This window comes from Castor canadensis, chromosome 2 (assembly GCF_047511655.1).
Source record: "Castor canadensis chromosome 2, mCasCan1.hap1v2, whole genome shotgun sequence".
Lineage (NCBI taxonomy): Eukaryota > Metazoa > Chordata > Mammalia > Rodentia > Castoridae > Castor > Castor canadensis.
Window position 1 is genome coordinate 31572560 of NC_133387.1, and position 20200 is coordinate 31592759.

At 34.6% G+C, this 20200-nt stretch overlaps 1 protein-coding gene across 8 annotated transcripts in view; it reads left to right on the forward strand.

Moving 5' to 3' along the window:
• Positions 1-19065, forward strand: part of Cadps2 (calcium dependent secretion activator 2) — a 546589-nt gene extending 527524 nt beyond the window's left edge. For all 8 annotated transcript variants that reach the window (XM_074064310.1, XM_074064333.1, XM_074064259.1 and 5 more), the window contains 2 exons: positions 12358-12462; positions 18175-19065. In XM_074064310.1, the coding sequence (XP_073920411.1) occupies positions 12358-12462; positions 18175-18348 (279 nt within the window). In that variant the 3' untranslated portion in view covers positions 18349-19065. The remainder of the gene's footprint in view (positions 1-12357; positions 12463-18174) is intronic.
• Positions 19066-20200: the final 1135 nt, after the last annotated feature.

A 20200-nucleotide genomic window follows, 5' to 3' on the forward strand; every position in this document is an offset into this window, starting at 1 on the left:
TGTTTTTGGGTGAGTTTTGTTGGGTTTATAATCAGAGACTTCATAAGGAAAACAGGCTGAAACCTATTCAGATAGAAGACTGCCTTTGCCATTTTGCATTTCTTAAAATTCTGTATTATAAAGATATATTCTCTTATGTTTGAATGTTGATTTTGAAATGGCACGTTTCCTTTTTCAATGTTTTTTCATTTCCAAATTATTAGATAGCTGTTATACAGACTATCTAAATTCATATAGATACCTATCACAGAGTGTTTTCTCTTTGGTTTTGTTTCTGTGTAAAAAGTAGAACAATATAAAACATTAACTGTTTATTTGAGCAGTTAACATTAACTGTTTTTGTTGAGCATAATGCTCAACAATGATTTTTCTGTCAACACTCAAAATTAAATACTAATAATATTTTCCTTATTCATTTCCATTTTCCTTTGCCATCGACAGAAAGGGATGAATAATGTAAGTTTAGTGGTATATTTGAGTCTCTCTGAGGTCACTTATTTCTAAATATCATTATGTTGTCTACCCTGAAACCTTTTGTACACTGCACGTTGATTAAAAGTTTGACCAGTCATCATGGGTATTCTAAGGGCAGCATCTTCTTCATCTTACATCTCACTTATCTTAGTTCTTTTGTTAGCTGGTTTAACACTTTGCTTTCCAGATGTTGTTCTTTGTTTTAAACTGCATACATTCCTGCTTTGTTTTACTTAACTGTATTTGGACTCACATTGAAGTTGTTGAGCCTCTTTTAAGATGCTCCTCATCAAACCTGTTCTGTATTGTCTCACCTGCCTCAGTCAATGCCATTCAAACCTTGCTCTTTAGCTCCCCACACACAGGCACTCAAAGTTTGTTTCTTTTTAAAAGCACTCTCAAATTACAGAATTACAGCTGTCTGGTTCATTTGAGTTAATAATCCTCATTTTAATGTTAAGTTATTATTTGTAAGTGTAAGAATTTATAAAAGGATCTATTTTTGATGTACAGAGTATGCCAAAATAGCTTTGGCAAGTCCAGACGCTGTTCAGAGAGGCCAGAGGCCCTCATTTGAATCTAAGCTGTTGGTGAATTAAAACCTGAGAAACTTGAGATAAGCGTGCCTAATTGCTTAAATGAAACTCAACAAGAAAATGTATTGTAGCTTGTTGAACTTATTTCTTTGATAATTCAAAAGAATCTTCAAGAAGTATGTGGACTTCTTACTTAGATTCTTGAAATGTGATCATGGAACACAATTGTCATTTGGCATATACCCAGAAATACACATCTTTGCATGAGGCACCTGGACATATGTGGCAGGTCTGGTAGAATCAGCTAATTAACAACACAGGCTTAAACAGGCACCTCATCTGGCAGTGCAGTTAGTTGCCTGATGGTGCTCAGCAGGATTTGGTAGTGCTTTTTATTTTTCTATCCTAATGGTCTGCTGCCCACCTAATTTTGCCTTATTGTCAGTCACTACTTACTGCAGCTTGGGGCCCTCCCAGGAGGCTAAATTATTATCAAAGGATTAGGGAGATGTAGCCTTGCAGCTCTGACATTTCTGATTACTTGTCTATGCCAGAACACTAATTAGCTGTGACTAATTAAGAAAAATGTTCCTGCCATAGAAAACCATTTAAAAGAACTGAGAAGTAGAAAAGTAATTCAAAAGCTGAGCAGTGCTCAGATTTGCCGATGCTCTTTAGATTTCCACCAGAGTCTTAACTCACCTTTAATTGTGCTCAGAATTTTAAAAAACACATGCAGACTGATTAGAGATTTTTGCTTGAATAAAAAAAAAAGTTGCTGATCACCTAAGCTCTCTCCTAGGAATGGTAAAATTGTCTTTGACAAATGGAAGGTTATAGAACTTTGATATTGAAGAAATTTTTCTAAACACCAATAGCATAAATATGCATTTGCAGTTACCCACTCAAGCCAATAACAGACTTACTAGTCACAGAAGAAACTAGAACATTTTGCTGATTTTATGAAAGATGGTTGAATGGATTACCTGAAATCTGTTGAGCATTTTCTGAGTTATTTAATGTTGATTTCCCACCTCTTTCACCTTACGATTGCCTGAAAATGCTGACTCTTGCGTGTAGAGCCTGGTTTTATCACTGTGAATTTGAATGCTGGCACTTCAACTGGCTGTTAGTGACTTATTAATGAAAACGTCCAGGCCTCCCCTGAGACCAGAGTCTGTCAGTTGACCAGTGCAATGTTTTCATAGAACCGAAAGCTACTATCCTCCTTTCCTTCAATCCTAACATCATAAGCAAATAACACACATGGCTTTAAGGCCAATTTTTATGATAGCTTTTTGTACTTCCCCTCCATGAGTCGCCCCTATTGCAAGTCCTCCCTGCAGGGTCAACACCATCACAGGGGGGCAAAGTAGTAGCAGCTAGGTTCCACTATTGACTAAATCAAACCAAAAAAAAAAAATCTGAGTAGGGAAGCAGCTTTTTGATAAAAATCACCATTTCATGTGTTTATTGAATGCATTAACAGGCAACTGTGTAAAAGGATAGTTTTTAAAGATCTTTATAAATACCCAAAACTCTAAAGCCAGCTTTCTATATCCCAAACTCAACCCATCTGAGAAAAAAGCCTTCTAAATTTTTCTATCTTAATATGTGTAAAAATTTTATTTGAAAAAGAAAAAAGTTCTAACCTATACCTCACCTAAATTCTTCATGCTGCATTTTTAAACCCATTTCCCCTTTTCTTCTCACTGGAGAACAAAAAAGCAGGTAGCCAACATCCTCTAAGGAATAATCTTTCCTATATATGAAGACTGTTATTAAGGCACCTGTCATACTTGTCTTCTCCCAGATAGATAATCCCTATTTGTTTAACTTCTCTTCATAGGCCCCTTTTCTAGCCCTTTAATCATCTTTGTGGCTGTCCTTTGAAACTTCTCAAAGTGTTTTCTGTCATGCTTAAGGTTTAGAGTCGGGGATAGGATGCAATATTTGAATGTGGCTAAGCAGGATTCTTTCAAGCCTTGTTCCTAATTCTAATACATAACTTTCCCATACTTTTGCTCTACTGATCTCTATAAATTTGGTTCATTCTATTCCTTATATTTCCTTTTACTTACTTTCCTCTTACTCCTAGCCATATATATTTACTGATAGTGATTACCCATTCAGCTGATGTTTCCATGTATGGAGTATAGAAAACAAATTTATTGCACTATTCTATTACTGTATATAAGGAATTGTGGTGAATGTTGGGATTCAAGCATTGGTTTTGTGTCACATAGTTGGATATATCTGTCACCATGATTTAGTAGGATTCTAATCATAATAGGAAGTTCCAACTCCTCTGATTACTCATTTTTCTCAACCAACCTGTATTTATTGAACATTCTAAAGATCACGACTGTGCTAGAAGCTGAGAGTACAATATTAAACAAGACAGACCTAAGTTCCTACACTAAGGGAACTTATATTCTGATGAACAAACAGGTATTCTTGAGAAATGGGTAATTTCCACATAAAATGTTTCACTTTTTCAACTGAAGAATAGATACTCACATATTTCTTGAAACAGAAATATTGTAGAGAATTAAATTCAGTACCCTTTCAAAGTAGTAATAGTCATTATCCATGTTATTTATTTATTTGTGTATTTATTTTATGTCTGTGTTTCAAATCAGTGGTTGGAAATTTGCCCAAAGTTCTGTGCCAACAGTTTGTACTGTTATTATCTTTGCAACACCAAATGCCACGACTGTGAGATAAGACCACACTCCTCCTTTTTATCCTTCCTGGGTTCTTTGCTCAAAAGTCAGAAAAGCTCCCCTCAGACAAAAGTTAACATTTCCACAGCAGCAATCTTTTCCTTCCTTTCTTTAAAAATAGCTCACAAAACCAATACACATGGAAGTTACCCAGAACATGTCATTCAGTGTTGAACACCCATACAGCACAGCCAGCCCAATATCCAAATACACCCCACAGCCTCAGATAACCCTCAGGAATGGGTATCAGTACACCTGAGTGTACGCTAGAGAGGCAGCTTGATGCTTAGGTGACAACCTTTGTTGTGTTCAGAACTGAGCACAACAACATCTGAACTTACAATGCTAGTATATCTTTGTGTGTGTGTGTGTACATATACTGACACTCATCTATAATACATAGACATGGATATCAGTACTTCTTCCTTCATTTCACTCATCACCTAAAATGAAATTAGACTATCATATTTTAAGCTCCATTCTGTGTTAAATTTCTTTAGCCAAATACAGTTGCTTCCTTTTTGATAATTTCTACAACTTTAAAATCTAGTAAATTATTTTTCTATTAATGATACATGTGATTCCAGCCATTAGTGAATCTGACTCTGGTATAAATCCTTCCTTTTCCCATTGAAAAGTTGTCCTGCCACTATTTTTGTATGTATGAATAACTATATTTCCAAACAGTTAAAAACATTCAGTTCTTCAACAAATGTGTAATACATGTCAGGTGCCAAACATTCTGCTAAGACCTGGGACATCAGTACAAACAAGGATCAGTTAATGCCTTGTGTGGATTCTCACAGAAGATTGAGGCAGACATTTACCACGTTGTGCGATATTATTATAGACGCTTGGATAGAGTGCTAGAAGTAGAAAATATCAAAACACCCCATTCTCCCTGGTAGGAAATAGCACTGGCTTCACAGCAGACATATTGCATGAGCCGAGTCTTAAAAGACTAACATAAATCTGGCCAGGGAGATGGAGTTGGTGATAAAAGTCCAGACTGAAGGCCAAGAATTCAAAGACACAGAGGCAGCCCAACCTGAAGCAGAGAAGCAGGTCATTTGGGTTGCTGCAGATGGTCCCTATAAGGAGTGCCTTTACTCAAGACAGAATGGTAGCAATGCACTCCAGTTCCTATGACACTCCCAAAATGTGATTTTGGAATGCTTCCCATTTTCTGTAAGGAAACTGAAGTAGGAAGACCTGCTCACAGCTAGTTCTTAAGCCTAGGTCTTATCTCAAAATTAAGATGTACCATTCAATTGCAGTGCCAAGAGTCCACAATATCTTTATTTAGATCTTATGTTAATGATTTAAAATGCAGTATGAACCAAAATTTTACATATAGTGTTCAAATTGAGTCATCCAACTATGAAAAGGTCATAGTGACAAATGAATCATTCCTAGATGATACCTATGTCCCAAACTGGTATGGGCACCATTATAACTGGATTGATCACTGAGTTCAGACAGACCATTAATCATTTCATTCAAAAGCTTAGCCAAACCTGTATTCATCCCACTATTAGTCACTAAGTACAGGAGGGTGGAACAGCTGATTATCTGAAATTTTCACTGTATAATCATTAGTTTTTAAGCACCAAGAGAAAAGCTATAGAATAAACTTACAAAGGCACTAGTTTACTTGGTGATAATAAATAATATAGAACACTATTGATTTTAACACCCTGCATGCAGTGCAGAGAAAGATAGACTAGCTTAATACTACTTTTAGTGCCTTCTGAAATAGATTTTTAGATTAATGAAGAAATAGTGAACTGAACAAAGCTTGTGCACCTCTTGATTTATGGATCTGGTCCTGTTATGAATTTACTCTTTTAAGTAACTGAAGAAGATCTTATTTGTCTGGAATGATCTCACTTATATTCAGACTTTTTAAAAAAGAAAGTATGGAACTCTAAAGACAGGGAAGCTTGGTCAGCACTCAACAAGCATTTCTTAGTATCTATGATATGCCAACACTCCCATGTTTGCACCTTTTCCATTTTCTCTTAATACATAGAATAATGCTTATGGTTTGCAAAACCTCCTGGTGGAGTTAAAATAAATTAAAATTGTCCTGATTGTGACTTTATTCAACACAGAAAAGGAAAGACATAAATCAAATGTTTCTCTCTTCTGTATTAATTTCAAAAAATGAAGAAAGCCACAGATATAGCATGAATTAAAGATCTTTTTTTCCACAATGCACCTGTTTTATTGCATTGAAAGCATTTTTAACGGTTCTTAAGCATTAGGGGATATGGCACTATGAACAAGCATTAAGAAGAGAATATATGTAAGAGATGTATAACATAATATCCATTTGATTATCCTAACAGAATGTGGTTCTCAAAAGAATTTCTTTATGTTACTTATTACATTATTGGAAATGTAAATTACTTCCACTTGCAAGAATATTTGATGAGTATCTTTGAAACAATTAAGAGGCGTCTTCTGTACTCTACCCAGTCCTGTGTCATGATAACTGTCAGTTACCAGCAGGAGTGGCAGGGGTTGTTTTCTGCTAGAGGCATTGAACTGATCTTAAGAATCAGAGATTTTATTGATGGAACAGAAATCCAGATTGTTCCCAACAGGGAACTACAATAGTAGTTACTACATGGTGGTTATAAACATTGACTCTGGAGCATAAATAGAAGACAGAACTCTTAACCTTGCCACTTACTATACTTGTTTTATACACTTGAATAAGTAAATTGCTTAAATCTAAACTCAGTTTAGATAAACAAAGGTAAACTTAGTTTCTAGATATGCAAAATGGGAATAATAGTATCTGCTTCATCAAGGCAGTTGTAAGTGTTCAATAAAATTTTAATTGGCTCTCTTAAACTTACCATGAAAAATAAAGTATCAGATGCCTTTATACTTAAAACATAATAATATTAAAATAATAAGTTCTCTATGAATCTCCCTCATTATACGTTATTGTGTGTCAGTACTTTATTGAGAGGCCAAAATGAGTGAACAGTCAAAATAACAGATAATAGAAAGTTCTGGAATTCTAGACTTGCACATTATTTTATTCTGGGAGAATAAATCTCTATTCAAGCAGCTATGAAAACCAAAAGAATGACAATTTGAATTTTTTCTCCAGTTCATTTTTGTAAGAATCACAAGCTCATCATGACTTGACTTGTAACAGTCAAATCTAATATCACAAGGTTTGGTTTTGTTGTTTGTTTGCAGTGCTAGAGATAGATCCCAAGGCTGCACACATGGTAGACATGTGCCCTGCCATGTTCTACATCCCCACTCTACAGTATTTCTGTTGAGCATAAGAATCTTACTGTGTTAAAACTAGTTCACATAATCTGTCATCTTATTATAGGTGAGAAAACTGAGGCATAGACAAAGCAAGTGTCAATCAAGCAAATAGCAGTATAAGAGAGACTGGCACAACTCTCCCAGTTTCTCCATTCATGCTCTTCTGCTCTGGGGTATTGACAGCTAGCCCTCAGCTGCATGTCCAAGAGCAAATCCCTGCTCAACATTCTCCCACACCAGGATCATCTCTAGGCCTCGCTAGGAACATTGATAGGCATCAGTTGATTTGAACACTTCCTATATTTCAGTTTTCTTTAAATATCCGACTTCATCTTATTCTAAGCCAACAAAAACACTTAAAACTTCCAAAATGAGCTTTTGAATCTATTCTGTGAATTGAGGTATGATAATTTCAGTGGGATGCCTTGAATAGAGAAGGGAAATGATGGCATTATTGTATCAAACGTAGCACTAATTTAAAATTTGTGTTTGTTTAGAAATGGGAAATGAAACAGAGCCACAAATTTAGTTATATTAAATAGAAATATTGTTGAGAAAAGAAACACTCAATAATTAATGAATCATTAATGATTAATATAGTGGTAGAACTACAGGACATTAATGTTTATAAATTTTTGTTGTTCTCTAAAGGTATTAAATGATCTGAAAGTTGGCTTATATTTCCCAATCATAGCATTTTAAAAACATTGTTTGTTCTCTTATTCACTTCAACTTTAGATTTTAAAAAGTACATATTTCCTAAAGTGAGAATTTCTAGGTGTTATTCCATTTCAACACAGCAACTCAACTCATAAAACATCTTCTTTTGAAATAAATGAAGAAATGCATACATGCTATGAAAATGTAGCCGTTCCATATCTTTAATACATGAAAAAATATTAGCTGTTCTTTTTCTTTCGTCCTTTCTTTATTTCATCATTTACTGAGACAAGCATAGCTGGAGCAGAATGAAAATATACCATCTAGTTGTGCCAATTCATAATCAATAAAAAGCTAAACACTTAAGCAGGAAATACGCCACAGATTTGTGCCCTACTGAAGCAGCTGTTTTTACCTTGCCATCATCAGAAGCCATGTTCTGACAGAAATCATTTGCTAGGAGCAACTGCCATATATAAACCCTATGGGGTCTTGTGATTCAGATTTAGGAATATCAGCCACAGAGGGTCTAGAGGCATTGTGCATTAGTGTGTATTGAGACCTCATTCCAGGTGGCAAGCAGCTGGACTTCTGAAAAACAAAACTTCCAAAATAAATGGGAAGTGCTTATTCCCAGGTGATAACTGTTATATTTGATAGACTCATCCTCAAAAATGTTATAAATTAGGGGAGAAAGGAAGTTGTGCATATTTAATGTATTTGTTTTGTATCCCCACTAGTCAACAGAATAATGAGATTCCTTAACTACTTCTCTTTAACTTGCGTGAAGAAAGCACAGCATGTTGCTAAATCTCTTTTCACCAGCTCTGTGGAGAAACAACTTTAATCCTTGTTAGAAAATTGCCGAGTCTGCGACTGACAAAGAGCTCATGCTTGTTCTATTGTTAGTGCTCCCCGGCCCCAGGAGCAGAGCCCTTTACAGCTGCGTGGATCCCGCCCGGCTCAGCTGCACTATTTAGGAGAGGAGGTTTGTCAATTTCTATTGACAATGAAGAGAGTTTTTCAGGGCCTGTAGCAGTGCTGACACAGTTGGGGATCAATGCCAGCCATTCAGGCTGCACCCTCTTTCATTGCTTTGGTTTGTTAATTCAAGACTAAAGGTCCACTGAGGGGGTTCAGGGTGTTTAAGAAAGCTGATGAACTGTTTAAGAAAGCTGATGAACTGCAAGCGTTTATAGCCCTGGTGTGGCAATTTCCATAGTCAGTGGCAACTCCTGGCACTGAGGGAGCTGTGTCCTTGTTGACCCTCTTGTTATTAAAAATGCACAAGTGCTGCGCTTCTCAATATTTCAACACTCTTTCATTGTCAATACCACCTTCTGAGCCCTTCAGCTTGTTGCTTGCTCTAAAGATCTTCTTAGATTGGGTTTGAAAACTTCACCTTAAACACTAGATTAGACTGATGTTCTGTTTTCCGTGCTCCTGTTGATTTGTTGAACCTTCCCAGGGCTGGAAAGCAAGTAGCAGCTTGATGGGGAGACGGGCTGCTAATATGATTTACCAGTCTACAGTCATGCACAATAAGTGTGAATAAATACAAGGGTCTCACAGAGTCAACCCTAGCCTTTCCTTCTCTTTTATTTTTGCTTTAAAAGAGGTATCTCAAGAAAATGAAGTGAGTAATGCATGCCCTTACAGGAGCTGAATGAACCACAAAAAGAAAATATATATATTTTTTGTTAAAGTGGTAGGCTGCTGTCTTAGATTGATGTAGAAAAAGTTGTAAAATATACAGTTACTGCTTTATTCCTATGTAGACCACAGCAAAGATTAAAATGGGAATGCCATACCCTTGGCTTCAGTGCAAGCTGCAGCTCCCTTCCTTGTCATCCCCTGAAGGGAAAAGCAAATAGTCAATCAAGTTACAGTATAAAATTAACAGTAATGAAATGAAAAGACAATTTCCTAATATTCAGACTTTACTGCACATTCATCCTTCAGAAATTGTTTTTCTTTTTTTATTTGTTTGTTTTTAGGGTTGGTTTGGTTTGGTTGAGAGAAATGAAGCTAGCCCCATTTTAACTCTTTTCTCAAAATGAAAAAAATAAAACCTACTTTATTTTCAGTTCTCCAAAGAATATAGTAATTCTAGCAGCAGAAATAGGAAAGTACTAGAGATTTCTGTTTGGTGTCTCTAGCTGTTGTGTGTTGGGGGGAGGGGGAGGAGGGGGGTATTCCAGTTTTCTCATATATAAGGAAGCAGCAGTGTACTGGGCATTTTGTTGTTCGCCTGTTCTTAGTGACTGCCTAGGCTGAACTCTGAGATAAACCACTACTTTCACTTAATCATTTATTCAGTTCAGCTGCAGTTCTTCAAAATGCCTTACTTAGGAACCAAAAATATACACTGTTACCTGATACAACAGTTTTTCTTAGAGACTTTTCTGTGAAGAATAATTTGTTTGCCTTCAAAGTAAAGTGATGGAAAGTAGCATAAACATTCCTTACTTAGAGTTCACATCACCTGGGTTTTTATAGTTAACTCCACATTATTTCACTGCCATTTATCGTCTCTTAATTTATAATTTTAGCACCATGTGAAAGAAGTTAGATTAGTAATTTACTAATAAATTATAATTTGATAATTATTAATAACAATAATTAAATATCCTTTAATTACCATATAATCCTAAGTATCACTTGTACATAATGGGAAATGAAGTTAAATTGTTTTAAGTTATGTAAGGTTTTTTTAAGAATATAAAGATGTATATGTAGTAGTGTTGAGACTATTTTGATTTCTCTCAAATTTATACAACATACCATGAATAAAGCAACTACATAGCCTCACAGATTAATTAGTAAGTTATTCTAGACTTTATGTAATATATAATTTCTCTCCCCCAACATAAAAGAAAATTTTTTTCTCCATACAGAAGGACTGTACTTTTTTAGAGCCTGGTCCAGTTTGACAACATTTTAGCTTCCAAATTATCTGGAGGGTGATGTGGAAATGAGTCTTAGTTAAGTTTACTTATTCAATATTGCCAGTCAATACCTGTGAGTGTTTACCTGCATTAAAATAGAGCTCGAGGCTGAGTGTATTAATAATTTAAATAAATATGGAACTAATTCAGGAATTAAAATTAGTAAGCATCTATAAAATATTTTGAGATTTAACAGATCAACTGAGGTAGTGAATTCACTAAGTTTTTTTTTAAAGAATTTAGGTGTATAAGTATCTCATTTTATAAAACTTATTTTGATATTTTGAAATGTCCTGAAAAATAGAAAGTATTTTTTAGGAAGTAGCAAAACTAGGTACATAAGTAGTATATTTTTCTTTAAATCAAAATCTATCCTGCAATTTAAAAATGACATTTTCTGCAACCCATTTGATTGACAGTATTTTGTAAATCAGTTACACATTTTAATTTGCTTATCTCAGTATACTAACAATAGAAGTATATGATAAAATGAACTAATTTATTTTAAATTTATACTTAAAATACCATTTCTTATTATACTAAATTTCATCACAGTGTTAATAGATCCATGTCCAGATTTCTCTTAGAAATTACTACATTCACTGTTTTATTATATGGAGGAAAAATTATTTAAGAGTCTTTTTGGTGTTTGAATACTAAAAATAAGAATATGCATATATGTGAAATGACTGCCGCTCTGTTTTATACAAGTGAGGTACAACATCCCTTCTCTTTCAAAAACTTTCTCCCCTTTCCTGAGTGGTGAGTGGGTGTTGATATTTCTCTGTCATCTGAACAAGTAGCACTATTCTCATAGGATTACAAAAACCTAGATTTCACATAATCACCAAAACCTTCAAAATGTCACCATTTTCTTTTTTAAAGAATTAAGAAACAAAAGTTCATCTATATGATTTTTCTTCTCATATACAGGGATTTCACTTAGAGGAGAATTTCAGTTTTTCCCTCAAGAGAGTTGTAATGAACAAAAAAATTATGAATCCTTCAAAAATACTTAAGAAGTGAAATGAACCCTTTCCTTTCATGATCTGGTCAGCCTGGTATCTGTTTTGTGACTCTTATAAGATAAAAGAATTCCATTTTGGTAATGTTCTTTCTTGTGATGTCAATAAATTTTGATTTTTAGATGGTTTTAAAACATCTTGGGAAATACCAACTGAGAGTAGATAAAGATGTGGTTGAGGATTACTGTTTAGTAAGCTGTGAATATTTTTTTGCTTTTGCTCTTTCAAAATGTTGTTTTGTGTATTAACTACATGATGTATGTCATAACCCATCTACTATTTGATTTTTACATAACATGAAATTTTCCTTTGAAAATAATTTACTTCTTTTTTTTTCCTGCTGCTTGGCCATCCATTCAGACCTATAATATGTATTTAGTACCCATTGTTACTCACAAATTGCAAAGCAGGCCAGCAGGCTGCAAAGTGCAAAAACACTGTTTCCCATGAATATGTTACAGCTGAAAAACTGTAATGCTAATTCATGTAAAGAACAGCCCAGGTCAATTTAGCAGATTTTCTAGCAAAACATACAATTCTTTTAACAGGAAATTATAGCATATTGACTTCAAGTGCTGATCTGTGGTCATTTCAGAGTGTTTCATTACCCCCTCATTACCGAATCTGTTAAATGAATACTGCAGAGGTTGTTTTTTGTTCTCCTCCCCTCTGCCCCCATCCTTCCTTCCAGCAATGGTACAGCAATTCCATGAAAGTCATTTGCGTGTGGTTGGCTGATAGACTAGATCTCCAGCTTCATATTTACCAACTGAAGACGCTCATCAAGATTGTGAAGGTAAACAAAGTGTGTTTAGATGTGAATTGCCCACCACACTATAAAGAATCATGGCCAGATATTGTCATACCAAAAAAAAAAAAGCTTGATTTAGCTGAGTGAATGTAAATACTTGAGAAGCCTAATTTATTAGCAGTGAATGATGTGCTGCTGTTTACTTCCATCTTTATTCAGATTACTAAATAAACATAATTTTATCTTATTTTGCCCTAATAAATAAGAACATATTTGTGATCAAGTAATCACATTGTAAGATAATGTATATTCCCTAGCACATTTACATGAATACAGCGGATGGTCTGCAAAAATTTTGCACTAATTTCCTGAAAAATAAAGTGTTTTCTCATAATACATTTACTTTGTATTTATTAGGATTCTGAACCATAGTAAGAGCCTTTCAATTGTACCTACCAATTGAATAAGAAAAGGTTATCATAGCCTGGTATGAGAGTAACACACTGTCACTGCCTAAATTCTTGTAGAAGTATGTCTCTTCTTATATGTAAAGATGACCAGTTTAAGTGTTGGAGACCATCCAAAACTACTAATGTAGATGTCATGTAAATTTAATAGGCAATTTTTGACTTGTTGCTCTTCAAGAGAAAAGGTAATAATATATATGTTATACTTAGTGAGTAGTTGAATATATATCTATTCTACATAATGATTCACACTTTGTAAGTTCTAGTAGAAGTAAAAATGTACCCCAAGTCTTAAACCTGAGGCAGAAATTCCATATTATAGCTGAAAACCTAACTATAAGCTGTTCAGAACCAACTGTTCCTTGAAACAGAAAACTTACACTTATTATTAATGACACATGTGCATATACACATACATATATATTATACATATATGTTACGTAGGGATACATACAGTTATGCAGTACTTCTCAAAGTGTCATTCCCGATCTAGTATTATCAGCATCACCTGGGGAACTTACCCAAACTTCAAGTCGTTGGGTATCATTCCAGAACTATGGAGTCAGACACTGAAGAAAGACCCAGCCATCTATACATTAACAAGCTCTCCAGAGGATTCTAACACACTAAACTTTGCGAAGAGCCACTGTGTTGCATCATTAAAAGGAGTTTCTATCCACATTAAAACATTTCCATCTTTCTCTTGGTTCCTTCAGTCTAATTCAAATTAAATTCAATTTCAAATTCTTTTGTGCTGTAGACACACAGGTTATCACAAGTTAACAAGAAACCACAAATTGAAGAGTTCTGTTCCAAAGTCAGAAGTTAGCAAATCTACTGGACTATAGAACCAGACCTAGACTGACACATAACAGTAAATCCTGATCAGTCATCAACAGAATTGAAACTGTTGCCTCCCACAAAATGTTGATACTTTATCTATAATAAACAAAATATTTCTGATCCAAAACACTTCTTATTGGGTATCATTTTCTTTACAAAGAAACCTTAAATGTGACTTGGAGCACTTTCACGCTAAGTGTGTTTTTTCATAAAAGATAATCATTATAATGTATTTACCTTCCAAATATATGAATCACATAAAGTTGCAGTCTCTGATTTACATTGCAAATAACTGGTTATCTTTAACCATCAGCCATATTTTCAACCTAAAGTTTACTATGATGAGGATGTCAAAAGTTACATATCAGCCAACTGGTATTAGCTGATAGATTTCAAGCATTTTGCTGTTAGAATTTAAAGATCTTCATGTTTATATTTTCCCATCATTTATTTCTTCAAAGATATTCCTTTTCTCATATTTACATGTTTTTATAGTAAATGATCAAGTATCAGTAAAATTATTTTCAGCTCTATTGAGTATAATTGACAAACAAAATTCTATAATCAAAGCATACAATTTGACTATGGTTCCTAATAACATATTATTTCCATAAAATTGGTTACGAGAATAGATCTTATGTATTCTCACCAGTGAATATTTTAGCAAAAAAGAACAAGTAATAATTTTATATATTTTAGAGTGACATTTTGTGCTCTATTACGATCAGTTTATCTTAAGATAGTCTCCATTATATTGGTGTCAAGACCGATAAATATGGAATTGGGTTTTATAAATATGTTTTGCTTTGCACAAGACTCAGCAATGCTTTCTTAAATTGATGATACATTTTACAAGTCATAGAGCTCTATTAGATCATTTAAAATGATTATTTTTGCAATAGAAATCTGGGTGAGTTAATATCTCAATACCTTAATTGTTTTTCCCTATTTTGAATATAAGCATACCTTAACCAATTTCATATGTAGATTCATCAGTTCTTCAGAACCTATATAGTTTTATTCACAATAATCATTTCCAATGAATTTTTAAGAAGTTATATGAATAATAGGCTGAGACATGGCTCAAGTGGTAGAGCACCTGCCTAGCAAGTTTAAGGCCATGAGTTCAAACCCCAGTACTGCCAAAACAAGAAAAGCTATTAAATAACACATGCATAGAATTGTGAAAGCCTGTAAGAAGCCTTTCCTTCCATCCAGATCACTTGAACTTGGCCTGCATGTTATAGCAGAGCTGTGCATTCTACTCAGAAGCTAAAAGATATTCAACTCTACTCAACTCCAGTTCTACTTCTTGTTTCTCACAGGCATTGCCATTCTCCTATGCCCATAGAGCTACATCATCAAAATTCATGACAGTCAGCTTTGCCCTGTAAAGACACTTAAACCCTAATCAGCTCATTCATGTTGCTCACTAAGAAAAAAACAAACCCCATTGAGATTTACATGAAAAGTTAAGGCCTATGAAATTTTTTATGAAGTTTTAACATCAGAATGACTTATTTGAGAAGAAGAAAAGTAGAATCCTCAAATAATCAAAATGGCTTTTGTATTTGCAGTCTCCCTAGTGGCCAGATTTAAAGCAATTAACATAAATCAACTGCCTCTTTTGGTAGGAGAAAAGAAAGAAGACAAGTGAGCAGTACCTTGTGGCAGGCACTTGTCTTAAAGAAGAGCCAGCAAAACCATAGTGGCAGCTACCAAGAATGTCTACGTGTTGATAACATTTATGAATGAGAGAGAGATAGAAGAGAGATTGCAAGGATGTCTGCCCTCACCTAACTGATGACTGCTTGCTAATAGCATAGGGAAATGGTCATAATTGTGTAAAAATTAGAAAGCCTTTGGGATCGCAAATCCACAATTCAAATCAATCATGGCAAACACTGATAATTAAGATAAGTCTAAGGGAAGTCATTCTAATAAAGCAAAAAAGGTGAACTCATAAACTCAGTTTGTAATTGTCTGTGGGGCAGTAGTAGTTTATATCGGATGCATCATCTGTTGATGAATATTTTCTGTGCTTACTATATTTTTAACCACAAGGAAATAATGGTCTTTAACACTAGTCCTTGTGGTAATAATGCCATGTATATTAATGATCAAATTGTCTAGACAAAATTTATCTTTTAGAATTACTTCACTGTTTCTAACATGAATTACTATGAGTTTTGTTGTAAGATGGTAACACATTAGCTATAACTTCTGACTCAGGGTAAGCTATGACTCCATCAGAACAAATTTATTCAGCTTAGAAAGAAGATATGAGGATGGTGGATTGTACAAGCCTTAAAATAAATTATTAAAATTAAAGTGAAAATAGATGTGATCATTTAAGAAAAAAAAATCTCTAAATCTAAGTTATACTTGCAATGAAGTCACTGACCTCAGATACAATACGGCATTCCTCAGAGTCCTGTTTATTTTTAGACATTGGTGGGCTTTTCAGATATGAATTTTATTTATATCAAATAATTATCCAAATAAAAAAAAAGTGTCATCCTTCCCTCTTACCGTTTACATGTTACTTCTGCAACATGGGATGACATTGTGGACATAACTCAAGTGGGAGAGGACAGGAAGATGAAATGTGAAAACCCCCATGCTCCCACTACCTTGTAATGACTGTGTTCCCCAGAAGGCTGTTAGTAGAGGCCAGGTGGGTTAAATGAGGGGATTAGCATGCATTTCAGAATCACATGAATAAGTACCTTCAGTTCGAATGTCTGAATTTTCTAAATGTTATGACAAATGTTATGAACATGTCTGCTCTGTACAGGAAAGTAAGAATCTCTTACTGTTAATTTCCAGCTACTGGAGTTATAATATTGGTCCATGAAGTACAATATTGCTTTCTTATTTGACTTTTTTCCATCTATTAAGTGCAAACAACAGCAACAAAACAGTAGCTACCAACAACCATTTAGAACAATGTCATATTGGTATGTTCTGCTACATTGGGCAGTCTATTGAACTCTGACCACTTAACATTCTAAATCTAACTAACACAGGACAGTTAGAGAATCACAAAAGATACTTAGCATTAAAAAGGACCTTCAGTGCTAGGTGTGGTGGCTCAAACCCATAATCCTAGCTACAGATGGCAATTCAAGGCCAGCTGAGACAAAAACTTCAGGAGACTTTGTCTCAATCAATGGCTGGGTGTGGTGGTATGTGCCTGTCATCCAGCTACTAGGGGAAGCATAAATAAGAGGGTCATGGTCCAGGCCTCTAGGTGTAAAGGGATACATCCTTTCTCAAAAATAACCAATCCAATAAGAGTTGGAGGTGTGGCTCAAGTGGTACAGCAGCTAGATAGCTTGAGACCCTGAGTTCAACCCTCAACCCCCATTACTGGCAAAAAAAAAAAAATGGCCAAATGCCCATGAAAGTTCCTCAAAACAGGATATCTTCATTTGTTTTTTGATTCTCAATTTAACTAGCTTTGAGGTTTTCTCTAATTTTAAAATCAACAGTAATATGTAAGTTTTGTTTAGCAGTGAAAAATATGTGAGGACAATCACACTTTTAAAAGTAAATATAAGGGCTAGCAGAGTGGTTCAAGTGGTAGAGCACCTGCCTAGCAAGTGAGAGGTCCTGAGTTCAAACCCCAATACCACCAAAAAAAGAAGAAAAAAAGATAAAATTAAACATAAGAGAAGCTTGATAGATTATACATTTTAAGCACTATAGAAGAGTTTTGTTGATTTTTATTTTAAGAATCACTATAAAACAACATGATATTCTATTTTATATGTAATGTAAAATTATAATTACAACATATAAGTTATAATTTATTGTTTCATAACAAATGTAAATACTTGTTTTATTATCCTACCCATGGAAGCTTTTTGCCAAAATTTGGCACTTCCCATTCTAAGGGAATTACGAAGAGAAAATGCAAAATTCTCATAGGTGTTTATCCAGTGGTACAAGTAAATATATTTTATGATTCACCAAAGCTTAAAATGTGAACTTCTTTTACTAATAATAGGATTAATCCTCTCCTCCATACACTTAGCCTCAAAACTAATGTATTTTATAAAATGAAGTACATTTTTCTATATGAAAGGCTCCTCAATTGAAAAAACTAAAAACCCCTTCATAATTAAAAATTAAATACATGAGTTACATATTATGTTATCTTTGTTAAAGATTATTCAGATAGTAAATTCTGTGCAATTGGTAGTGTTTGTGACAGGCACATTTTGCTCTGGAGTGTGAATAGCACCATCCAAAGTCACTTGTTCCATTTTCTCCCCAGAAATACACCAGGAAGATGATTGACATGGGCAGCCACAGTCTGAAATCCATTAGTGAATTTTTCAAGATGATTTTTTAAATGCCAACTGAGAACATACAGATTTACATATATAGGTACATACATGTAATTTAACTTATCTAAGCAACTTCTTTCTTCTTCTTCCAGAAAACTTATAAGGACTTCCGATTGCAAGGTGTGTTGGAAGGAACACTGAACAGTAAGACATATGATACTCTGCACAGACGTTTAACAGTAGAGGAGACCGCAGCCTCTGTTTCAGAAGGAGGAGGGCTGCAGGGCCTTACTATGAGGGACAGTGATGAAGAAGAAGAAGGCTGATGATACACAGCTCTGGAGAGGAAGGAGGACTTTGACATTGTTTTTGTGCACCTTGTCCTTGTAATTACATTTACTATTTTGGCCAAATAAAAATGCTTGTATTTCTTTAGGAAGTAAACTAGGAGGTACAATTAAAGGGCAAAATGCCAAATATTTTTTGAAAGATCATCTGCTTTCGTGTAGATTGACCTAAAATGAGCTTTGGCTCTGTTTGTCATTAGAACATGAACTTTCCTTCTGTTCTTTCTTACTTTTTTTTTTTTTAGCAGATTTGACTTTTGTTTTTCCCTGTAGTCACACCAAATAATGTACTGTGTGTAAAATGAGATATGTATTTCCCACAATGCCACACTGTGAGAAGAAGCCACTTCTGATCACTGCACTAACTCTACTGTATCTTTGTTAAAATGGTGTGTACCTTACGGTTTATAACTCATGCCAAGGTTTGTTTTATAGTTAATTTCCCAGTGCTGTGATGTGTCTAAAAATTTAACCTTGGTTTTTATTACTCTGAATTGGATTGCAGGTGTAATTCTGGGCTTCAAGGACTGCTAAATCCAAATGTAGACTAGATTATCCAATGGGCTTGTGTCCTGTTCCATTCTGAACATTTCTTTCAAGTGTAAGAAATCCTAAAGTGTGCTTCCATCAACATACCATATTCTCCTGCTTCTAAGTGTAACAGCTTGCAGGCAATAAAAATCCATTTGGCCATAACGTCTTCTGTATGTATTAGTATTATACAGATTAAATGCAGTAAAAGATATTTGCAGTATTTCAAATATCCAATTCTCTGACTGTGTTTTTGGTTTTTGTTTTATTTGTTTTGTTTTTCAATCAAATAAGCAGAAGTTATAAACATTGTGCTTTATAACCACATATTTGTTAAAAGAATTACTATGATAGTAGATATCCATAGCAAAGGAGATGTTAATTACATACTCAAATAGTATTAACTAATAATTAGTAATTTTAGTAATGCTAGCAACATTAATTAGCAATTGGTATGACTAATAGTAATTCTCTCAAATTGTGTTCTTGCTAGGATTTTGAAAAATATAGTGCTGTTTTATAATTTCTCTATAAATTTTTATTTGTCCTAAAGTATACTTACATATTGCGTGATTGCATTTAACCACAATTAATTTTTTTGACATGGGATCTTGCTATTTTGCCCAGTTTGCCCAGGTTGCCTCCATCTCTTGGGTTCAAATGGTCCTCCCGCCTCAGCCTCCTGCATAGCTGGGACTACAGGTACTCACCACCTACATTCATAAGTAATTTTTAAATTGTTAGTTAATGCAAAATAAATGGAGGTAATCCTACATTTATGAAAAATTATGTTCTAAAACTTCAGAAGTCGAATACCTTGAGCCTCCAAATATGTTCTCCCATGGTGTTATAAACTGTGATTAGGTACCCAGATTAATCAATAAAAACCTGTTTGGACCCAACCATTGGGAACTAAGGGGTGAAATAACAACATAAACATGAAAGAAGGGAGCTTCCTCCCCTTTCCTGGATGAGAGACCAACTCCAACAAAGCAGTTTGTCCTGAGACACACTGTCCCTCCCTTTCTTCTTCATCCTCACACCCAATACCCTTCAAACCCTAAACTCCCCCATGGCAACTTCCCACACTGTTTCTCCCCAGCCTGTCTTTTCTTTTCTGGAGGTGGTGACTGAACCCCAGGCCTCACACATCCTCTACCATAGAGCCGCTCTCCAGTAACCTGTCTCCTTTTCAACTGAAATGTCTATCTCCTTGATATGACATAACTGATTCATGTTGTCCTAAAGTGTGAATAACTGATCACACATACACTCTTAACAGTACTGGAACTCTTTTTTT